The following is a 22602-nucleotide window of genomic DNA, read 5'->3' on the forward strand; positions in this document are numbered from 1 at the left end:
GCCACAGGGGCAGTCAGTGGGGGGGGCGTGTCCAGACAGGTATATGTAGTTCACCACACAACCCTACAAACTTAACAAAGCAATTAAGTCTGAGCCGCGGAGACAGCAGCTCAGCGCCAGTTGTGGTTGCTGCCTTTCTTTAATCGTCTTTCCTTGATGGCGGGTGTGTTGGTGCTGATGATGCGTTGGGTAGTTTGACTACCCGTTGGAGGATTTTCTGTCTGCCACAGTGCAGTTTCTGTACCATGCAGAGATGCAGTTTGTGAGGATGAACCTGCTGCATCACTGCAAATTTGCCATGAGCGCAAGTGAGGTGCAGTTACAAAGAAAATGCACTCGCAGCAGCATCGCGGGCAGGCAGGTACTGACAACAGAATATAAATAATACATGGAAGTGAAAGATAAAAAGTCCTTGCAAAAACAAGGCCTCAGTGCTTTAAACAAACACAATCAGAGACAAGCCCAAAGCAGTCCAAAAGGTGGACTATGGTCTTCGGTCACTGAGGGAGAGTTAGGGCATTGTAGTTTGTTTCACTTCCAAGAGGACCACTACCTTGTCGTAGGGTTTCAAGGCTCGTGTGCCTCAATGACCTGGAGAGCTGTGCTGGCTGGAATCAGGGCCTTGTGCTTTGGCTCTTGGTAGGGTCACCCCTGCCAAACAGGTCAAAGGGTAGAGGTCAGACCAAGACTGGTCCACCGGTCCTCCAGGTTCAGGGGTTCAGCTCCGGGCTAACACCCCGACTGGTAAAACTAAACTGTTATGCAAACAGCAATGAAGAATCCTTCTACATCTGAGTGTGACGGTATTCCTGAGTCCCCACCCATGACTTGCATGGCTGACAGTCATCCAAGCTGAGAGGAAGCTGCTGACATGTTGAAGGAAGCCCTGAGGAATTAGCACTCCTAGCAGCATGCTCGGTTGAGGTTGGCACGAAGTGGCAAGAGAGGAAAAAAATAGAATGGGCAACCCTCGCATCTTCTTCGACATTGGTTTTGATAAGCAGCCAGTGGGCCGCATTGTATTCGAGCTAAGGAGTGATGTTGTTCCAAAAACTGCAGAGAACTTCCATGAGCTTTGTACCAAACCAGAGGGTGACGGGTTTTTCACCGAATATTTCCTGGCTTTATGTGCCAAGGTGGAGATTTCACAGAAGGGAATGGCACAGGGGGGCAAATCAAATTCATCTATGGTAACAAATTTACAGATGAGAACTTCATACTCAAACATGAAGGAAAAGGAATACTGTCAATGGCAAATGCTGGGCCCAATACAAATGGATCTCAATTTTTTATCTGTACTGATAAAACTAGTTGGTTGGATGGAAGGCATGTTGTGTTTGGCCGTGTGGCAGAAGGCATGGATGTCGTAAAACAAATGGAATCAAAGGGATCGCAGAGTGGGAAGACAAGAGTTACTGTTGGCATTCTTGACTGTGGAACAATGTGATGAGAACATTCCTACAGTGGCTGCCCAGTCTTTTTTTCCATTGGTACGTTGCTACGAAGGTGGCAAAATCCAAATCTCAAGTTGATTTGTGTAATCGTACATTTCCAAGTTGCCTGAGGCTTTTGCCCAGGTTGGAGCCTAAACCATCGATTTTCAGTGATCTGTGGCAGTGCTTTAACTTTTTCATGAGGTATAATGGAATTATGTTTACTTTAGCCTTGTACTGAAACACTTCATTCAAATAAAATGTACATTTGCTCACCAAAAAAACAAAAAGAAGGAAGCCCCGAACACCGCCAGAGATGGACCTTCATCGCTGCCCTTAACGCCAGCGGAGTGACAGGCAGTAAGGTTGCTTCGGGTGGCAGTGATGTAACACTGTCACTGCACCAACCGTCAGCCAATGGGGTTCAGTTCTCCCCACCGTCCGTAAGGAGTGGTGACTGTGCGCGTTTCCTCCGTGTATCCCATTTTCCAACATCCCAAAGGATGAACCGGTTCGGGTTAGTAAACTGTGTGCATGCTGTAATGGTACCGGAAGCATAGTGACACTAACAGGCTAAAATTCTAAAGGGATTGGACAGGCTAGATGCAGGAAGTTTGTTTCTGATGTTGGGGAAGTCCAGAACGAGGGGTCACAGTTTAAGGATAAAGGGGAAGCCTTTTAGGACCGAGATGAGGAAAAACTACTTCACACAGAGAGTGGTGAATCTGTGGAATTCTCTGCCACAGGAAACAGTTGAGGCAGGTTCATTGGCTATGTTTAAGAGGAAGTTAGATATGGCCCTTGTGACTAAAGGGATCAGGGGGTATGGAGAGAAAGCAGGTACAGGGTTCTGAGTTGGATGATCAGCCATGATCATACTGAATGGCAGTGCAGGCTCAAAGGGCCAAATGGCCTACTCCTGCACCTATTTCCTATGTTTCTATGCTATCCACAATACAGTTTCATATTGATTGTGTTGATAGTAGATGCGAATGACACTTTCTCTAGTGTGTTTTGATGTACATGTGACAAATAATCTCAGTCTTTAAGATCTTTGGGTAAATGGGAGCAACTCAAGCAATCAGATGAATTGAGTGGACAAGGTGAGCGGAGAGACCTGTCTCCTAAAGAGCCGACACAAGTGCAACTCGTTTCAAAAGGGGTATGTACAGTCGATTCTGGTTAACCAGGCCATCGCTTAATCAGGGCAGCCACTTACTTGGGACAACTTTTAAAGAACAAAAACTAATGGAGAAGATAGGATTTCCTTCATACATCTGGGACGCTATGCTGCTTAATAGGGGCAGGAGTCTGTCACTGAGCATTTTCTAACTAGCGTTTGTGGTGTGCACTTGTGTGGCCATTAGGCACGACACCATGCTTAGAGTCAGCGGTTTTTAAATGGTGTGTTCAGAAAGCAGTGATTTCTGTCCCTGAGAGTTGGCAAGAAGTAAGCAGCAACTGTTTTGCTCACTGCAGTTTCGAGCATTCAGATTTGGAAATGCTAGAGATGTCCGGGAGTGAAAACGAAACGATTTCGCAACTTCAACACGTTAGGAACTATGAGGAATTTGAACATATCGATAATCACCTTGAACGTTAACTTTGGTCCCCAGCAGGCACTCAGCTCTCACCTGCGGCTTCAAGTAGCTTCGACAGCAGGCTAATCCAGGTGAGTGTAGCTTGCGGGTCTCATACCCCAGTGAGATAAGGATGTGACTGTCCCAGCATGCAATGTCAGCTCTGGCGGACTGGTTGGATGAGATCTACCGTCAGATTCAATGGCTGGGGAGGCGGTTCTGCAACGCTACGTGGAGATTGAAAGGCATGACGAGGCACAGAAGAAGTCATGGTTATCAACTGCAGGCAGGAAAGACCCCAGTTCTGACGTCAACTTGTCCCACTAGACTTGGACTTCCAAGGTTAAGAGGGTAGAAGCTTTTCCACTTTAAAAACTCATCAGCGCAAGTTTCTTGTCATCTTTAGATAGAATGGACAACCATGGTGTTCAAATTTATTCTGTATTTTGTTTAAATACATGATTTGTTACTCAGTTAAACCATAGATTGTCTTTTTATTACGTTTTTAACTATTTCCATGAAACTTTGGCTAATTGGGGCAGCCACTCAATTGGGCCAAAATGTACTGGTCCTTATGTGTCCCAGTGAGCTGGATTCACTGTATATAAAAACTATAATGATTGTTTATGGCATCAATACGAGCACTTATTGAAATGCTTGCATGTAATACATTTATACCTTTTCATATACATATTACCTTTAAGACCATAAGATATAGGAGCACAATTAGGCCATTCAGCCCATTGAGTCTGTTCCACCATTACAACAAGGCTGATTTGGTAACCCTCTCATCCCCATTCTGCCTGTAACTATTGACACCCTTTCTAATCAAGAACATATCAACCTCCACTTTAAATATACCCAGTGGTTTGGTCTCCACAGATTCACCAGCCTCTGGCTAAAGAAATTCCTCCTCATCTCTGTTCAAAGTAAATGTCCCTCTATTCTGAGACTGTGTCCTCTGGTCCCAGACTCTCCCATCCTCTTCACATCCACTCTATCCAGGTCTTTCAATGCGCGATAGGTTTCAATGAGGTCCCAACCCCCTCATTTGACTAAACTCAATTCTAAATTCTTTTAAAGTAATATTTTTTAAAAAACTATAAAGATGTCATATTGATGTGAGTTTTTGTGAAAATATGATGTCATTTTGGGTAAAGTAGGATACTTACACTCTTATGACAAATGGTAGACTAATGCAAGCTCTTTATGAATTGGTTATAAATGTGTAATTAAAGATACTGTATTAATGGAAACTTAAATATGCAGATCAACTTTAATGTTAAATCTGCAAAGTGCATGCAAGATTTTGTTAGAACTGTATTACAGAGTGCAAAACCTTTAGAAAGTGAACATAAATACAAAGTCTCCACACAAAATGAAAGCAAGGTTTTGTTAAACCTGACACAAAAATGTAAGGCATTGGTAATTGTTCAAAATAAATACATCAAATGTTCAGGCCACCATATTAAGGCAAGCTCGTTAAACTTACAAAATAAACACAAGTGTTTGTTAAAACTGGTGAGTAAATACAAGCTCTCGTGCAAAGTTTATGTTCCTGTGGTGTCCTGCTAACATTGGATACATAAATGGGAGAGCTTGTTAAGGAAGCTATTTAAATCCAAAATCTTGTTAAAGATGTAAACTACATTTATAAATACACGCAGACTTTTTTAAAAGGGCTTACATAAAGGAAAGCTCTTGTTCAAGGCGCAATATGAAAGCAAGCTTTTGTTAATTGTGCTATTTCAATACATGCTTGTAAAATCGTATTTCTAAGTTTAAGTTCTCCTTAAAAGTGTAAATGTGCCTTTATAAGGCATTGACCAGACTGCTGTTGGATATTGTAAGCAGTTTAGGGCCTCGTTTCTGAGAAAGATTGTGTTGGCTTTCTAGAGCACCCAGAGGTTCACAAGAATTGTCTTGGGAAAGAAAGGGTTACTGGATGAGGAGTCTTTGATGGCTCTGAGCCTGTAATCACTGGTGTTTGGAAGAACAAGGGGGGATCTCACTGAAATCTATTCAATATTGAAAGGTCTGGATAGAGTTTTTGTGGAGAGAATGTTTCCTACAGTGGGGGAGTCTAGGACCAGAGGACACAGATAGAGTGGATGTGGAGAGGACGTTTCCTATAGTGGGGGAGTCCAGGACCAGAGGGTACAGATAGAGTGGATGTGGAGAGGATGTTTCCTACAGTGGGGGAGTCTAGGACCAGAGGACACAGACAGAGTGGATGTGGAGAGGATGTTTCCTACATTGGGGGAGTCTAGGACCAGAGGACACAGACAGAGTGGATGTGGAGAGGATGTTTCCTACAGTGGGGGAGTCTAGGACCAGAGGACACAGACAGAGTGGATGTGGAGAGGATGTTTCCTGTAGTGGGAGAGTCCAGGACCAGAGGGCACAGATAGAGTGGATGTGGAGAGGATGTTTCCTACAGTGGGGGAGTCTAGGACCAGAGGACACAGACAGAGTGGATGTGGAGAGGATGTTTCCTACATTGGGGGAGTCTAGGACCAGAGGACACAGACAGAGTGGATGTGGAGAGGATGTTTCCTACAGTGGGGGAGTCTAGGACCAGAAGGTACAGCCTCAGAATAGAAGGCCATCCCTTTAGAAAAGAGAGGAGGAGGAATTTATTTAGCCAAAAGGTTTTGGTGAATCTGTGGAATTCATTGCCACAGATGACTGTGGAGGCCAGGTCATTGTGTATATTTAAAACGGAGGTTGATAGGTTCATAATTAACATAGGTGTCAAAGACAGTGGGGAGAAGTCGGAAGAAAAGGATAATAAAACAGCCTTGATAGAATGGTGGAGCAGACTCGATGGGCTGAAGGGCCTTCTATATTTTATAGTCTGATGGTAATACCTCATAAAGGCACAAAATACAAACTCTTCATAACTGTGCAAAAGAAATGTGTGCACTTAATAAAAGTATGAAATGATTTCAAAACCTCTGCTGGAGAGAGAAAGAGTAAATCTTATAGTTTGGTGATTTAATGTTAGAGCCAGCCAGTTCTGACAGAAACAGGAAGGACAGTCAGTGAGTTCGTTGTTGAATGCCCAGCTGCAATGTACCTTATTGCAAAATGCATTTTTGTTTCCTGACTTTACACTGGGTTTTCAGCGGAACAGTGTAGGAGACCAAACACAGAGAGGCTACATTGGGTGAAGGGTGGAGGAGACCCTTGTTGGTTAGTCCTGGGCCAGAGGTCTATACTGGTCTGAAAATTGTGATCCAAAAGTCAAACCTGCGAGTCCTGGGGTTGATGTCCAGAAGTTGACGACATCTGCAGGTCAAAGGCAAAAATTCAGCAAGTCCAGACCTAGAAGCTCTGACAATAACAGAAAGTAACTTTTGCAGAAGCCCTGGACTCAAAGACCTTAGGCTGGCTTGTCCAGAGGTCAGAAGCTTGATGCCCATGAGCCTGTGAGTCCAGGCCAGGGATTGGAGGTTGGAGGCCCAATATCTGTAAACCTGAGACCAGGGCCAATGGCTGGAGGCCTGGACATGGCCTGTCTGAGGGTCTGTGTGTGTGAGAGGGAAGGGCAAAGGGCCTGTTGCACTGTTGTTGTCTTGTTCAAAGTTCAAAGTAAAAAATTATTATCAAAGTACATATACTATCCACATATAAAGTACAAGTTATACATTCAGCCATGATGAATGGCAGAGAAGACTTAATAGGCCAAATAGTCCAATTCTCTCCTATGTCTTGTATATGTCACTATTGTACTACCCTGAGATTAATTTTCTTGCTGGAATTCACTCTTGCCCAATGTTATATTAAACAAAGATATACAAAAGTACAAATCCATTTCCTTTCCAGTCCTGATGAAGGGTGTCGGTCTGAAACGTTTCCTGCACTTTGGCAGGAAAAATAATAGAGCAAGTTATTATCTAAATGGAGAGAAACTGGAAAGTGCTTCTGTGCAAAGGGATCTGGGGGTCCTGGTGCAGGAAACACAAAAAATTAGTATGCAAGTGCAGCAGGTGGTCAAGAAGGCCAATGGAATGCTGGCTTTTATTGCTAGGGGGATGGAGTATAAGAACAGGGAGGTCTTACTGCAGTTGTACCGGGTATTGGTGAGACCACACCTGGTGTCCATATTTAAGAAAGGACATACTGGCTCTCGAGGCAGTGCAGAGAAGGTTCACTAGGTTAATTCCGGGGATGGGTGGGTTGATGTATGATGAGAGGTTGAGTAGATTGGGACTCTACTCATTGGAGTTCCGAAGAATGAGAGGCGATCTTATTGAAACATATAAGATTGTGAAGGGGCTTGGTCGGGTGGATGCGGGGAGAATGTTCCCAATGATGAGTGAAACTAGGACTAGGGGGCATAATCTTAAAATAAGGGGATGCCATTCCAGGACTGAGGTGAGGAGAAATTTCTTCACTCAGAGGGTAGTGGGGCTGTGGAATTTACTGCCCCAGAGAGCTGTGGAAGCTACTACACTCAATAAATTCAAAACGGAGATAGACATTTTCCTGAATAAAAATGGCATTAGGGGATACGGTGAGCGAGCAGGTAAGTGGACATGAGGCTAGGTTTAGATCAGCCATGTGATCTCCTGGACCAGTTTTCGATAGCCTGGATGGGTCGGAGAGGAATTTTCCAGATTTTTTCTCCTCAATTGGCAAATCGGATTTTTTCCCCCCAGGTGATCACATGGGCGGGATGAATAATAAAATAAAATGGGCGGCATGGTGCCCTGTTGGTTGGCACTGTTGCCTTGTGGGATTCGGTGATAACTGGAGTTAAGATTGGATCAGCCATGATCTTGTTGAATGGCGGAGCAGGCTTGAGGGGCCGATTGGCCTACTCCTGCTCCTATCTCTTATGTTCTTACCCTTCTCCATAGATGCTGCTTGACGCGGTGAGTCCTTCCAGCATTTTGCTTATGTTGCTCATAAATGCAACTTCATCTTGAAGGTGCTATATAAATGCAAGTTCTTATTGAAATGATTTTGGAATTATTATTTTACAAAACTAGGTGCATCGCCACAATCTGCTATGGGATGTGTGCTTAGGAACTAGAAGCTGGAAGGGCAAGTCTGCATTTGCTTTTTTGATGGAATTTCCTGCAATTATTTCTGGAGCTTGGTTGCAATCCAAGTCCGCGCTTTGCTCAACTTTTTTCATGAGCCGCTCGCTGATTGGTCCTGTGGGCGCCCAGGTGACGTCTGCCGCGACTCAACCTACCTTGAATATCTACGCCGTTGCTCCGCCCCTCCAGTGAGACGCGATTGGCTGGAATTCTGCGGCGGGGCGACAGCTCCCGACCAATGGCAGTGATGTTGCTAGGAACCCTCCTGCGCTGGATTGCTGAACGGAACTGTCAATTTCTTGGCGAGCAAGCTAGGATGCGCTTGGTATAAAGTGCAGTGGCTGCAGCTCCTGGGGCTGCAGTTCTTCAGTCTTGCTCGAATTGTAATGTAAATTGTAAAGAAAAAATAGGCAAACAGTCGTTTGGTCAGAGAAAAATAACACAAACAAATAGTAGAAGAGTTATAATTTCATATCTTAAGGTAAGGGTTTGCAAATAGGCTTACATTTTGCTTCAAATGCAACGTTTTCCTATTGTGCGTTTCCGCTTTTCCAGATTATATTTTTTATAGAATGTTTGCGCTTTATCTTTATTAATGCAAAGGAATCCGAGACTGCATGATCGGAATTTTGCAAAAACTGCCATGTGTCACAGTTCTGCGGCGTTGTTAGGGCCAGGGAGATGCTGCTGCAGTGGGTATTTGGGTTTGTTTTGCTTGGAGCTGATGTGATGCAGTCGGAAATTTGTGGTTCAGGCCGGCGAGAGGCTCAGCAATTTTTAATCTCGAAGCTCCGCGAATGCTTTGAGAGGTTAAAATTAAATACAACTTGCTAGGAAAACCCAATTTTAATGTTAATTATCATTATATTTTTAAAAGTTGGAGTTGTAATGATGCTTTGGCCTCTAAAGCAGTATTTTGTTTCAAGAAAATTGAAATATATTTCTTCGAGTTGAGAATCTCAAAGTGTGTTTGTCTGTACGAGGTAGTCGTGAAGATTGATCCCGTGTTCTCACCACCGTCGTGCTCTTTTGTTCCTGTCCCGTGTTCTCACCAGATGCAACAGTTTAAAAAAAGCACCCGAAACGCTTCGAAGATCAGAACAAAGACTTGAAAGGGGCTCCCTGTCTACGATTGAACTTTTAATGCACTTTTATTTATTTTGGAAAAATAGTAATTCCTACCTTTCTTGCCTTCGGCGAATGGGTTGATGAAAAAGTTAATCGGATCTTTGAGGTAGGCTAATCGTGGGGATCTTCACATTTGTTTATGTAGCATTTTGAAATATATTTTGGGCAAATACAAACAATGTAACTTAATGGCTTTTTGGTTGGAGTGTCGTCGTATTTACGGTTACATTAATGGAGTTGGAAGTTGGATGTTAAATTTGTTAGTGTATCCACACCTAATGTTGCACCGGGTTAAGGTCTGTACAGTTCTCTTCCATTTTTTTCTCGATCATGCCCAGGATTTAATCCTCATCACCCCCCGACCCCCGTTCATTTTCCGGGGTTTCCCGTTGTCCCAAGTCTCCTCTCGGGGTAAAGGGGTGATGTGATCTTACAATCACACGGTCTGCCTCCCATCCTAGATCGATCTTTTGTTCTGCATTGCCTGTGGACTGTATCCGTCGCTTTCGTTGTCCCGGGTCGACATGTAACATGTGTATTGCATCTGACCACCCGTCGTCCCGGCTCCGGTGTGTGTGCCTCCCGATTGCCGCTGGTCATCGTTGGCCTCCATTCTCTCCCCCCCCCACCCGTGTTTATGATAAGGGGTCTTCCCGCCATCCCTCCTCCCGAGACCACCCCCCCACCACGGTTCCACTGCCAGGCATCTCCCTCCCAGCACGGATGGAACGCCATCCGGTTGCCCGGCGACGCCGCTGTCCCGTTGCGCGGTAACGGTCCGGGCCGTTGTTCGGGGGAAAGGGGGGGGGCGCCCCGGTTTGCGTTTATAGAGCTGTTTGTCTGCGGAAGTGACGCCCGGGGGGGGGGCAGGTCACGTGCCCGGTTTGTTTACCAACAGTGCGGAGGAGGGGCGGGCGAGCTTTCAGTCACCTGGCGAGGCCCCGCCCCCCCTTGCCGCCGCTCCTCGGTGCCGTTGGCAACCGGCGATGGCGCGCGCGGCTGCCGCCCGCTTTCCGTCCCTTCACTCGGTCAGTCCGCCGAGAAGCGTCGTGAGCCAAGCGCTAGGCCTTCGCTTGCAGGGTTCGCCCGGGTGGGTTCATTGTGTTGGAATATATAATCATACCTGGGGAGTCACCCTTGTTGGGGTAACTTGTCCACATCAGGTTTATTCTCACTGGTGCATGCCGTGAAATTTGTTGTTTTCGCAGTGTCTGGACATCAAAATTACTATAAGCTGCCAAAAAAAAAGAATAACCAGGTTATGTTCATGGACCATTCAGAAATCTGCTGGCAGAGGGCTGTTCTTAAATCATTGAATGTGTGTCTTCAGGCTCCTGTGCCCCCTCCCTGATGGTAGCAATGAGAAGAGGTCATGTCCTGGGTGGTGAGGGTCCTCAATAAGGGTGCCTTTATTGAGGCACTGCCTCTTGAGGATGCCCCCAATGGTAGGGAGCATTTTGACCTGGGCAGAGCTGGCTGAATCTATGTCCCTCTGAAGCCACTTCCAAATCTGCACATTGGAGGCATTGATGCAACTGGTCAGAATCTTCACTGTACTTCCTCATTGTGTTGATTAGCAGAAATGGTGTAATCCCCTTGTGCATTAGACATAGTGAGAATATGAGTGATTTCAAGAGAGATTTGTTTCCGTTTTGGAAGGAACCCCCAGTTTGGGGGGGGGGTTGCAATAATGAAATTATAAAGATTAGATCTAGGTTCTGTGGGAGAAGCCTCTCTGAAATAGTTTGGGGGGGGGAGAGGATTTCAAAACTGAGTTTTAAAGGTTGGATGAATGATTGACCTGCAATGTTGACTGTGTTTATCTCTCTATACTTGCTGTCTGACTAGCTCAGTATGTACATGATTATGTTTTAAATTTCAGAAATCCAATGTTGCAAAGCAGGTTTGCTTAAGAAAAATCCTACAGTTTAGCTATTAGGGATTACATTGTGGCAGATGAGAATTAAGATGCAAGTTAGTCGTTATGTAATCAGATAGCAGAATCAATTTGAGGGGTTGAACGGACTCCTTTAGTCACAGGAACAGGCCCTTTTGTCCCATCTAGTCCATGCCAGATTGTTATTCTGCATATGGATCATTGCCCTTACAAATAGCAATTCAAACTTCCTTTAAATTGTGAAATCAAACCCACATCCACCACTTCTGCTTGCAGCTTGTTCTACATTTGCACCACTCTATGAGTGGAAAAAATTTCCACTCATGTTCCCCTTAAATATTTCACCTTTCATCCTTAACCTATGGCCTCAAGTTCTAGCCTCATTTGACCTCAGCGGGAAGACCTCAGTTGCATTTACTCGACCCATACCCCTGAGTCCAACGCTGACTGGTCAGTCCTGCGATAATGCTGGTGCCAAATAGTTTCAGTCTCTGCCGTTCCTTTGGGTTCATCAGATGGGTGAAGGGGGAAGCAGCTTGTTCTCCATATTGTACTGCCCTGGCCTGTGTGTCTAGACAGCTAGGACACAACATCCATGGTCGTCCCTGACCACAGGGAACAAGTTCCTCAGCTGTTCAAGCTTTCCCCTATGTCTCAGGTCCTGATGTCTTTTCTGTAGGTAGGTGAACATAACTAGACACTTCTCCAAAGTAGCTTCACTAGTGTCTTACACCTTCAACATAACATCCTAACTCCAGTACTCAGTAGTTTGATTTGTGACAGCCAATGTGCCAAAGCGTTCTTTATGAACTATCTACCTGTGATGCCACTCTAAGAAATTATGAATCTGTATTCCCGGATTATTGCTCACTGTGGCAGTGAATTCCATGGATTCATCACCCTCTGTTCTAGAGGTGTCCTTGTATTCTGAGGCTGTGCCTTCTGGTCCCAGGCTCCCCCACTATTAGAAACATCCTCTCCACATCTACTCTCTCGGCCTTTCAGGGAAGCTCCAGGCAGAGGTTGTTGGATTTTTCTTGTGAGGAGCTTTGCGATCAAGAAGTGGGGTTGTTGCTTTGCTGGCCGTGTCTTGTTTTGGGGCATTTGAATAGTCAAGCAGAACAGAGAATTGCGTGGCTTGTTTCTATGTTCTTAACAGTGCTAAAGTCCTTTAATTACTCCACTAACAAATGGTTTTTCTCTGTGCCAGATTGGTGGGTTAAGACATCGGTGTCCCAGGCTGTCGCTCCTTCGTTGTGAGGCTGGTGCTACCCCCTCCCTCCTTCCCTGCCCCGGTGCCACAACAGCGTGTGGAGACCTGCCACACAGCTTGCCCGCACACCACGGCCTTCACCTGTGTGTTCCAGTGTTTCCCGTGCGAGCCCGCCTGCCTCGGCGCCTCGTGGAGCAGCCCGGAGTTTGCGCTGCGTCCGGTGGTCCCCATGGTGAAGATGACGAGATCCAAGACCTTCCAGGCCTACCTCCCCACCTGCCACAGGACGTACAGCTGCATCCACTGCCGGGCGCACCTCGCCAACCACGACGAGCTCATCTCCAAGGTACCTGCTGCCAGGGCAAGGAGGGAATTAAAGGGATGATGGGCTGAAGGACCTCGGGGTCCAGCGACGTGGCCTTCTGAAAGTGGTTGCACAAATGACGGGGGTAGTAACGAAGGTGTATGGCATGCTTGCCTACATGAATTACAGGGTGCATTTGATAAGGAGAGATTCATCAAACTAGGGTTGTTTCTCTGGAGCGGCATAGGTTGTGAGTAACCTGATGTGGGTTTATGATATTAGTCACAATAGGGCAGTTGGTTTGCTTAGTGGTTAGCATAGTGTTTTAGAGCATCAGAGTAAATTTATTATCGAAGTGCATGTATGTCATCATGTACAACCCTGCAATTCGTATTCTTGTAGGTATACTCAAAAAATCCACTAACCATAGTAGAATCAATGAAAGGCCGCACCAGGAGGACAAACAACAACCAATGTTCAAAAAACAACAAACTGTGCAAATACAAAATAATAAATAATGAGAACATGAGATGAAGAGTCCTTGAAAGTGAGCCCATGGGTTGTGGGAGCATTTCAATGATGGGGCAAGTGAGGGTGAGTGAAGTTATCCCCTTTGGTTTAAGAGCCTGGTGGTTGAGGGGTAATTACCGTTTCATATCCTGGTGGTGCGGGCTCATTGTGCCGGAAGGGCCTGTTACTGTGCTGTATCTCTAAATAAAAATGATGGACGTGGACTATGTGCTGGCAGAGGGAATTTCACTTAATTTGGCTTTGTGTTTTGTACCATCATTGTGCTGTGCTGCACTGTTTTATTAGTTGAGGTACTGAGCTCAAGAGCTGGAAAGTTTTGTTGCCGCTTTATAAAACTGTACTTGGGCCACTTGTGTTGATTTCTGGTTGCCTCTTATGAAGGATGTGATGGCTTTGGAGAAGGTACAGAAGTAGTTCAGCAGGATGCTGCCTGCTTTGGAGGACATGCTCAGGGGAATGGTTAGACAAGCTGAGTCTGTTCTCTCCCAAAGGGAAGGTTTGAAAGAAGTTTGTAAAACTGTGAGGTATAGTAGAATTGATAGCTACTATCTTTTCCTCAGGATTGAAGAGTTTTCAACTAGAGGGAATGTATGTTGGGTGGGTTACAAAGGAAATATGCATGGCAAATTTTTATGAGTGATCTGGTATGTGCTGCCAGAGACAGTGATAGAGGCAGACAGCATAGACGTATTTCAGAGACTCTTGGATAGGCACATGAAAATACAGAGAAGTGATGGACATTGTTAACATGCAGGGAAGAGATGTGAAGTTCAGCACAACATGAGAGCTGAAGGACCTAGTCAGTCCTGCACTGTCAGATCGATCAGGATGAACTTCCCAGGCATGAGAAATGAGAACAGAAGTTAAGGGGGCTTTCAGTCTTCTATCATTCAGTAAGACCATTTTAACCAAGTCCTGGAAATCTGGAAGTCGCTCCCCAAAATGCTCCAAGAGTCAAAGAACTGAAAGCAATCGAATTTTATAGGATAAGAACATGGAAGATGCAGTTGTACAATGCTCAGATTACACTAAGTGACGAACAGCCTCTTCCCAATATTTTTGGTTGTACCTCCTCTGAATCCCGGTGATGGTTGATTCTATTTATTTTCATTTAGAGGTACAGCACAATAACAAGCCCTTTCAGCCCACCATCGAATTACACCCATTTGACCAATTAACCTACTAATCTGTATGCCTTTTTGAAACCAGAGCACTCAGGAAGCCATGCAGACACAGTGAGAAAGTACAAACTGGGGTTGCTGACTTTATAACAACACTGCGCTAACCACTGCATTACCATGCCACCGCTGTTTTTTATGCTCTTCTGAAGCTTGCCCTTGCAGTCTTTCACTTCCTGCAGTCAGCTGCTTTTATTTTGTAATGTTTGCACTAGTTTGTTTTAAGGAAGTTGAGTGGTGTTTATAATATTGTTTCTCTCCAGGTGGCATAGTCAATGAAGTCCTTCAGCATAGTTCGTTTGCATGAGAACAGCCATTTTGTACACAAAATGCTCCCACTTAAAAAAAAAGTCAGTCAAGTGACCAGATATGTTTTGAATGGTGGTGATTGAGTGATTTTTAAAGATTGGGCAGGACTTGGTCATTTCATTACATTATAGTTTTGTGTGTTCTGTAGTGTTCCCAGTAAGAGCAGCAACATCCCCACCCCAGTAAAACACTAGGAGTATTGGCCAGGCTGCAGTCTCCGAACTTGGATCTGCGACCTCCTGACACGTGCTACCCGCTGAGCTGTGTGTTTGGCAAGCCTTGCTAAATATACTCTTGTCAGCCTTAACATTCAGTGTGACAACAAAAACTCTATTCGCAGCCACTGCGGCAAACAATCTCTCTGACCCAGAATACGGGGCTCACAATAAAACTGTTGTTCTTGTCGAGTTCTGCGCCTGCTGCTGTGGTTGAGAGGATTTTGCGAGCTTAATGTGCCCAGCTTCTGAAAGAAAATAAATGTACCCGGCTACCCAGTGCACTGATGTTTTTGACTCCTGATCTCTGTCCTATTAATAACTTGGTGATTGCAGTGAACTGACTTTCTGAATATTGGCTTGTGCTTTTTGTACCAAGAAAAAGAGAAAAGGGTGTGCTAAACACTCTCTCAAAGTGATACATTCTTCTCTCATAAAAATAATTTAAAGGCCTCTGTCCGCTCTCATTTCTCTAATCTCTTGTCTACCAGTAACTAGCTCTTTGCCCTCCTGGCTGGAGTCTGAGTAAAGTCAGTTCCTTGCATATTGTGGTTTCAGCACTGACCTCAGTAAACCAGCGGTCAGGGACTCTGAGTGGTAAGTTCTAGAATTGAAACTGGATTTTTAAAAACAACTTGCCAGGGAAGAAATAGATTCCGTTCTGTGCCAAAAACTTTACAGAAACAGTGTAGTAAAAAGCTTACAAGTCTTTCAGGTGCTTTTTTTTATGCTCCTTCAGAGCCAAACAGAACTGTGCAGGTACTTTGAGAGTGTAGTTAGTGTGGGAAACACAGCTGCCAGTTAGTACACAGAAAAGAGCAGTGTGACGACGCTGTACAAAAGTTGATTAAAGAGTAAACATTGGCCCAGACACCAGGAAGAACTCCCCTGCCTTTTCTTTGAAATGTGTTTGTATTCACTTAAGGGAGGTTTGTGTTGATGGCAGAGCCAGCATTTACTGCTTCTCCATACCTGCCCTTGTGAAGGAGTGTGCTGAATTGCTTCTCACAGCCTACACTGCAGCTGAGGCGGAAGAAGGCGATTAGTCTTTTGTCAATTGTATGTCAAAACATTGAGTGAAATGAGTTGTTGGCGTCAAAGTCAATCAACGATGATTGTGCTGAGTAGCCCACAAGTGCTGCCACTTCGCATGACCACAACTCACTAACCTTAACCCTACATCTTCAGAATGTGGGAGGAATGCGAAGAACACCCATGTAGTCACAGGGAGGATGTACATACAGCAGGAGGAATTGAATGCTGATTATTGATTACTGGCTGGTGCTGTAAAGTGATATGCAAACAGCTACCAGACTGCCCTTAGTTGCTTAGTTGTGACGCTAAGGCTTTGATGCATCATGAAAGGGAATGTGAGCAGGGTGGGGTTCCCATGTGCCTGCTGCCCTTGTCCCCTTTGATAGAGGTTACCAAATGTAGGAGGTGCAACTTGAGTAGCCTGGTAGTAAGCAGTGTACCTGCCAGTGGAGGGAGTGTTTAATGTGGGCTGCTCTATCCCGAATGGTGTTCATTTTTTAAATTTGGAGATACAGCACACTAACAGGCCCTTCCAGCCCAGTGTTCCCATGCCACCAAATTACACACATGACCAATGAACCTACTAGCTTGTATGTCTTTGGAATGTGGGAGGAACCTGGAGCACCCAGAGGAAACCCACATTGTCATGGAGCACGTGCAAACTCCTTATAGACAGCAGTGGAATTAAACATGAGTCGCTGGTCCTGTAATAGCATTATGTTAACCTTGTTGCCCATGTTGGTTTTCATGCTATCATGGGGTCACTACTGGGGGCAGCTGGATCCTCAGCTTAACATCTTCGTGAAGCTTCTGCCATTGCAGCACTCTGTTACTATTTTATTTATAATAAAAGTAAAACAATACATGGCTTTCTTGTATGGTGGGTCAGTAGCATATTAGTATTATCATTTCACTCAATGTTTTGACATACAATTGACAAAAGACTAATCGCCTTCTTCCGCCTCAGCTGCAGTGTAGGCTGTGAGAAGCAATTCAGCACACACCTTCACAAGGGCAGGTATGGAGAAGCAGTAAATGCTGGCGCTGCCATCAACACAAACCTCCCTTAAGTGAATACAAACACATTTCAATTGCCATTTTCACATTGCCAGTTTCAATTCCTGCTGCCATTTGTAAGATGTTTGTGCGTTTTTCCTCCTGTGACCACATAGGTTTCCTCTGGCTGATCTGGTTTCCTCCCACATTCCAGAGACCTACAGGTTAGTAGGTTAATTGGTCACGTGGGTGTTATTGACTGGTGTGGACTCGTGCTCGAAAGGCCTGTTACTGTGCTGGGTCTCTAAATAAGTGAAATAATACATCATGTGTACAAAGCACCAAAGCCACAGGTGGCTTCTTTGAACAAAACACCCTTCAAGTGTTTGAGGGGCTCTTACACAAGGTCCAATTCAATGGTAACATAATCTTGGATTGCAGTCCTTCTCCCTCTTCCCCACCCCCAGCCCTCCACAAAGCCTCTGTGTTGGCTACACCAAGCTTCAATACATTCCTTGGCATGTATTCCTGCAGTCTGGAATGTGCCGGACAGCAGCATTCATTTTTGGACATCTTATTGTAGTGGCAGACCCACACATTTCAAGCAATGCATCTTTCACTGAGTTGATGATCCTATTGCAGTACTTAATGTATGGCTTGGGTACGTATCCTTGGGAACAACCTGTATGTCAGAGGGTTCTCTTGTGCAATAGATTGAATTAAGCCTCAACGATGACTTTTGCATCCTTCTCCAGACCCACCTTTACAAATGCAGTCCATTACAGCTGTCTCAGGATGTTAGCCCTCCCTCCTTTTGTAACTGTTGCGCATTGAGGTTTTGGGACTTGAACCCTGTCCCTTCAGCTCGCTGTGTTTTCTTGTTGAGTGGATAAGTTGGGTCAGTGACCCAAAACAGGTGGTATGAGAACCAAAGAGTGAAGGGGTGGGGGGAACAAGGTTGTAAAATGGTTCCTTTTGCTGAATTTCAGGTCCCCAGATCAACAATTTAGTTCCTTAATTGCAGCTGCTCACGTTTATTTTCAGATACAGAATGCAAATAGACCCTTCTGGCCCAGCGAGCCCAAATTGCTCAGTTGCACCCATTAACCTCTTAACCCAGGCATCTTAATGTGGAGGAGTCTGGAGCACTGGAGGAAAGCCACAGTCACAGGGAGAATGTCCATACTCCTTCCAGACAGCAGTGGGAATTGAACCTGGGTAATCAGGTTGAGGTAAACACTTTGTTACTGTGCTGCCGTATTGTACATTTTCCTTCCTCTTGGAGAAGGGAGCCATTTCCTTCAGGGAATAACAGAAAAAGCTAATGTCTTCTAGGGATCTTCCTTTGAAGCTTCTGATATTCCTGTCCCACACTTCTTGCTCCTCTTCTCCTTAATACTCAATGTTTCTGTAACACCAAGCCTCCAGCCTCCTCCCTTTTCCTTCTCACTCCATCACTGCAACCTACTGTTTTCTCATTCCTTGTTTAGTTGGCTGTGGGTGGCCGATGGAGTCTCTGGCACTGTCTGGCAGAAGGTCAGGTACTTGAGACTTGCTCAGTGGCTGCAGTGGGCCCCAGTGAATAAGGTGTTTTGAAACACCAGACCTGTTTATTTTCTTGCCCGCTCTGCATTTTGTAGTCAGTTACTTCTTATTGACTTCGTTCAGCTGGACATGGGTATGAGTCCCTATGTTATCAGAATGGGACAGTGAAGATTGATTTAATAGTTCCCGGTCAGGTCCACAGATTTGATGAGGGAGGCATGACTGTTGCTAGATCATCACAAAATGCTGAAAGAACTCAGTAGGCGAAGCAGTGCCCATGTAGGAGAATAAATCATCAATGTTTCTGGGTAAACCCTTTCATTCCAGTCTTGATGAAGGGTCACAGCCCGAGAAGTCGGCTGTTTATTCCTCTTCACGTGGCCTACTGAATTCCTCCAGCATTTTGTCTGTCGCTCTGATTTTCCAGCATTGGCAGATTCTGTGTTTTTGACAGTTGCTAGACTTTTCCTGAAGACTATTGTACCCACATTATGTTTTGTAGGCTGATGGTCAGTTCTATGTAAATCTCTTTGAGTTGGCAGTAAAAGAAACAGACTTGCTTTTGCAGCTGTATGCAAATCTTTTGTTTAGTAGCTACCGTGGAAGTGTCAGCACAACCCGTATCCCTGGTCTCTCAGTGAGCCAAGTCTGATTCCTGATCACAGCCGCTGCTCATTGAGCCCAAAATGAGATTCTGTGTGGGACCAATACTGCTTTCTATTTCTGCCACCTTTAACAATCTGAATGTGGTGAGGGGGTTGAGGCAGTACCTCTGATAAGACAGCACTCCCTCGATGGTAATACTGACCTGTCAGCCTGGGCTATACACAAGTGAGTCAAGTATGACCTCAGACCTCAGCCTGATAAAGAAGACAAGTGTACCCCATAACCCAAAGCTGAGATGGGACATTCTTGACATCCCTGGCTAACAGTTATTCCTTCTCCACATAAGGCTTTCATTCTCATTATCTCTTTGCTGTGTGTGGGAACTTGCTATGTAGACACTGCTTGCCACCTTTCCTATTTTAGATTAAATTAGCTTTATTTGTTACATGTACATCAACATAGCCTGAGAACAACACACACAAAATGCTGGTGGAACACAGCAGGCCAGGCAGCATCTATAAGGAGAAGTACTGTCGACATTTCGGGCTGAGACCCTTCGTCAGGACGAAATCAGGGTCTTGACGAAGGGTCTCAGCCCGAAATGTGTTCCACCAGCATTCTGTGTGTGTTGTTTGAATTTCCAGCATCTGCAGATTTCCTCGTGGTAACATAGCCTGAGGATGTGCTGGGGGCAGCCCACAGGTGTCATCATGTTTCCTGTGCCAATATAGCATGCCTACAACTCAGTAACCTTAACCTGTACATATTTGGAATATGGCAGGAAACCAGAGCGTCTGGAGGACACCCACATGGTCATGGGGAGAACATACACGCTCCTTGCAGATAGTGGTGGGAACTAAGCCCAGATTGCTGGCATTGTAATAGCATTATGCTAACCGCTTTGCTATCATGCTGCCTGTCCCTTAGTTTGTTCATTCGTTTTGAGCAGTGTCATAGGATATGGGTCGTCATAGCATTTCCATGACCATGCTATAGAAGTGGATTGCCATTGCCACCTTCTGGGCAGTATCTTTACAAGACCCCAGCCATTATCAATACTCTTCAGAGAACATCTGCCTGGTGTCAGTGGTTGCATAACCAGGACATGTGATATGCAGCAGTTGCTCATACAACCATACACCACCTGCTCCCATGGCTTCATGTGACCTAGACTAGGGGGGGCTAAGCAAGTGCTACACCTTGCCTAAGGGTGATCTGGCTTGTGGAGGGAAGGAGCAATTTGCACCTCCTTTTGAGTTGTACCATCCACTGCCATCCAGATCTTTAGTACATTTGCCAAATAAACAAAAAGCAGTTAATTTTTAAACTTACAATGGTGACCACACTTCAGAATTACTGCAGTGGCAGTGGGTTGCTTTCGAACATCTGAAAGTCATATGGTTGCTAATACAGAGTGCAGTGTCTTTGATTGTGATCCCTGCACTTTGTCCTCCTCACAGCAGAACACCTGGTGTTAACCCAATACAGCTTGTGCTTGAACTCGAGTTCAGCTGAGGATGACACTCACTGCGTTCTTTTGTGTGTGTCTCTAATACTGTCAGGCATAACTGGAAACACTCTTATTGGAAAAGGGGGTATAATTTTTATGTGCCTGAGGACCTGAGAAATATTTTAAACCCAGATTTGTTGATATCTTGGACATGCAGGAAGGAGCTGCCATGATAGAGCATAAACACAAAGTACACTACAGATGCTGTGGTCAAAGCACACGTACAACAAGCTGGAGAAACTCAGCAGGTCTGGCAGCATCCATGGAAACGAGCAGTCAACGTTTCGGGCCAACACCCTTCGTCAGGACTGAAGAGGGAGGGGGCAGGGGCCCTATAAAGGAGATGGGGGGAGGGCGAGAAGGAGAAGGCTGGTAGGTGCCAGGTGAAAAACCAGTAAGAGTATAGCAGTTAGCATAGCATTTTACATTGCCACAGATAAGCAATTGGACTTCAATTCCCACTGCTGTCAGAAAGGAGTTCTCCCCATGACCACATGGATTTCCTCCAGGTGCTCCCGTTTCCTCCCATGTTCCTCAGATGTACGGGTTAGTAAGCTGTGGGCATGCTATGTTGCTGCTGGAAGAATGGCAACATTTGCAGGCCTCCCCAGCACATCTTCAGACTGTTTTGGTCATTGAGGCAACCAATGCATTTCATTGTATTTGATGTACATGTGACAAATAAAGTTGATCTTTAAAATCTTTGAGGTGGAGGAAATCAGATATGATCAGTACATTTGAGAAGTATTTAGACAGGCAGTTACATAAGCAGAACATAGCAGGAAACAGTCCAAAAGCAGGTAGCTGAGGGTAGATGAGTAGAAAGGTTGGTGTAGATGGTGAGCCAAAGGGCTTTTTTCCATATATAACTCTATCTTGGAGAAATGAAGGTAAGATTTTTATACCGGGGTAAATTCTCTCTCAGAAATGAGAGTGGCTCTGCCTATTTGTCATTATGTGCTGTGTCATATGATGAGGGCAATCATGATCCTGTGACCATGCTTGTTCATGGTAATTTTTTTCTACAGAAGAAGGCTTGCCAATGCCTTATTCTGAAAGTGTTTTTACAAGACGGGTGACCCCAGCCATTATCAGAGACTGCCTGATGTCAGTGGTTGCATAACCAGGACTTGTGATATGCACCATCTGCTCATATGACCTTCCACCACCTCATTCCATAGCTTCACGTGACCCTGATCTGGGGCGGGGTGGCTAAGCAGGTACTACATCAAAGGGTGACCTGCAGGCTGGCAGAGGGAAGGAGTGCCTTCCACCTCCTTTGGTAGAGATGTATCTCCATGCCACCACCATCCCTGTACTGCTGCCAGGTTTTCTCATCAAGGCCTTTGTGCTGAACTGATTGCAAGCTGTAAACTTTGCCTCTCTAGCTGATGAAACCTTGAATTGTAATTTTTTTTCAAATATATGAAATCACCTTAACCAGTTGATTAGATATGTTGCAATTGTTTTCAGATCTCCTCGTGATGAGCTTTTGTGTTCTGAGGAGGCTAAATAGTCAAAAGGCAGGTGATCATATTCAGTCATGCATGTGAATATTTAATGATTAAAGAGCTGGATTTTTGTTGAGTTATTGGTTGTGATTTAGCTGATAAAAATGCTGCCCTATCTTGTACTAAGCCTTAGGATAAACAAGGCCCAGAATGCCAAGCTAAATGTAGTGGGTATGGACATGTACATTTTGTATTTACATAGCACTAATTCTGTTGCAAAGGTCCTGAGGCTGTTTATCAGTGGACAGATGCTTGTTGCCCAACCAAAATCCAAATCAGGTTTAACATCACCGGCATATGTTGTGAAATTTGTTGTCTTTGTGGCAGCAGTACAATGCCACATGTAATAATAGAGGGGAAAAATAACCATGTTCAATAATTCCATTTAATATCAGAAAATGTATACAATACACACCCTGAAATTCTTACAAATATATATTAAATAAGTAGTACAAAAATAAAAAAAAAGTAGTGTTCATGGGTTCAATGTCCATTCTGAAATTGGATGGGATAGGGGAAGAAGCTGTTCCTGAATTGTTGAGTGAACCTTCAGGTTTCTG

At 44.9% G+C, this 22602-nt stretch overlaps 1 protein-coding gene and 1 pseudogene across 4 annotated transcripts in view; both read left to right on the top strand.

Moving 5' to 3' along the window:
• The first annotated feature begins 953 nt into the window (after positions 1–953).
• On the top strand, positions 954–1447 carry LOC132395126 (peptidyl-prolyl cis-trans isomerase-like; annotated as a pseudogene).
• A 6960-nt stretch (positions 1448–8407) lies between these two features.
• ypel2a (yippee-like 2a) overlaps positions 8408–22602 on the top strand; it is a 34555-nt gene continuing 20360 nt past the window's right edge. The window contains exons 1-3 of one of the 4 annotated variants that reach the window (XM_059973617.1): positions 8415–8545; positions 9120–9298; positions 12300–12648. In XM_059973617.1, coding sequence (XP_059829600.1) covers positions 12532–12648 — 117 coding nt within the window. In that variant the 5' untranslated portion in view covers positions 8415–8545; positions 9120–9298; positions 12300–12531. The other 3 variants (XM_059973618.1, XM_059973616.1, XR_009512872.1) reach the window with 3 other exon arrangements.

This window comes from Hypanus sabinus, chromosome 6, assembly GCF_030144855.1.
Source record: "Hypanus sabinus isolate sHypSab1 chromosome 6, sHypSab1.hap1, whole genome shotgun sequence".
Taxonomy (NCBI): Eukaryota; Metazoa; Chordata; class Chondrichthyes; order Myliobatiformes; family Dasyatidae; genus Hypanus; species Hypanus sabinus.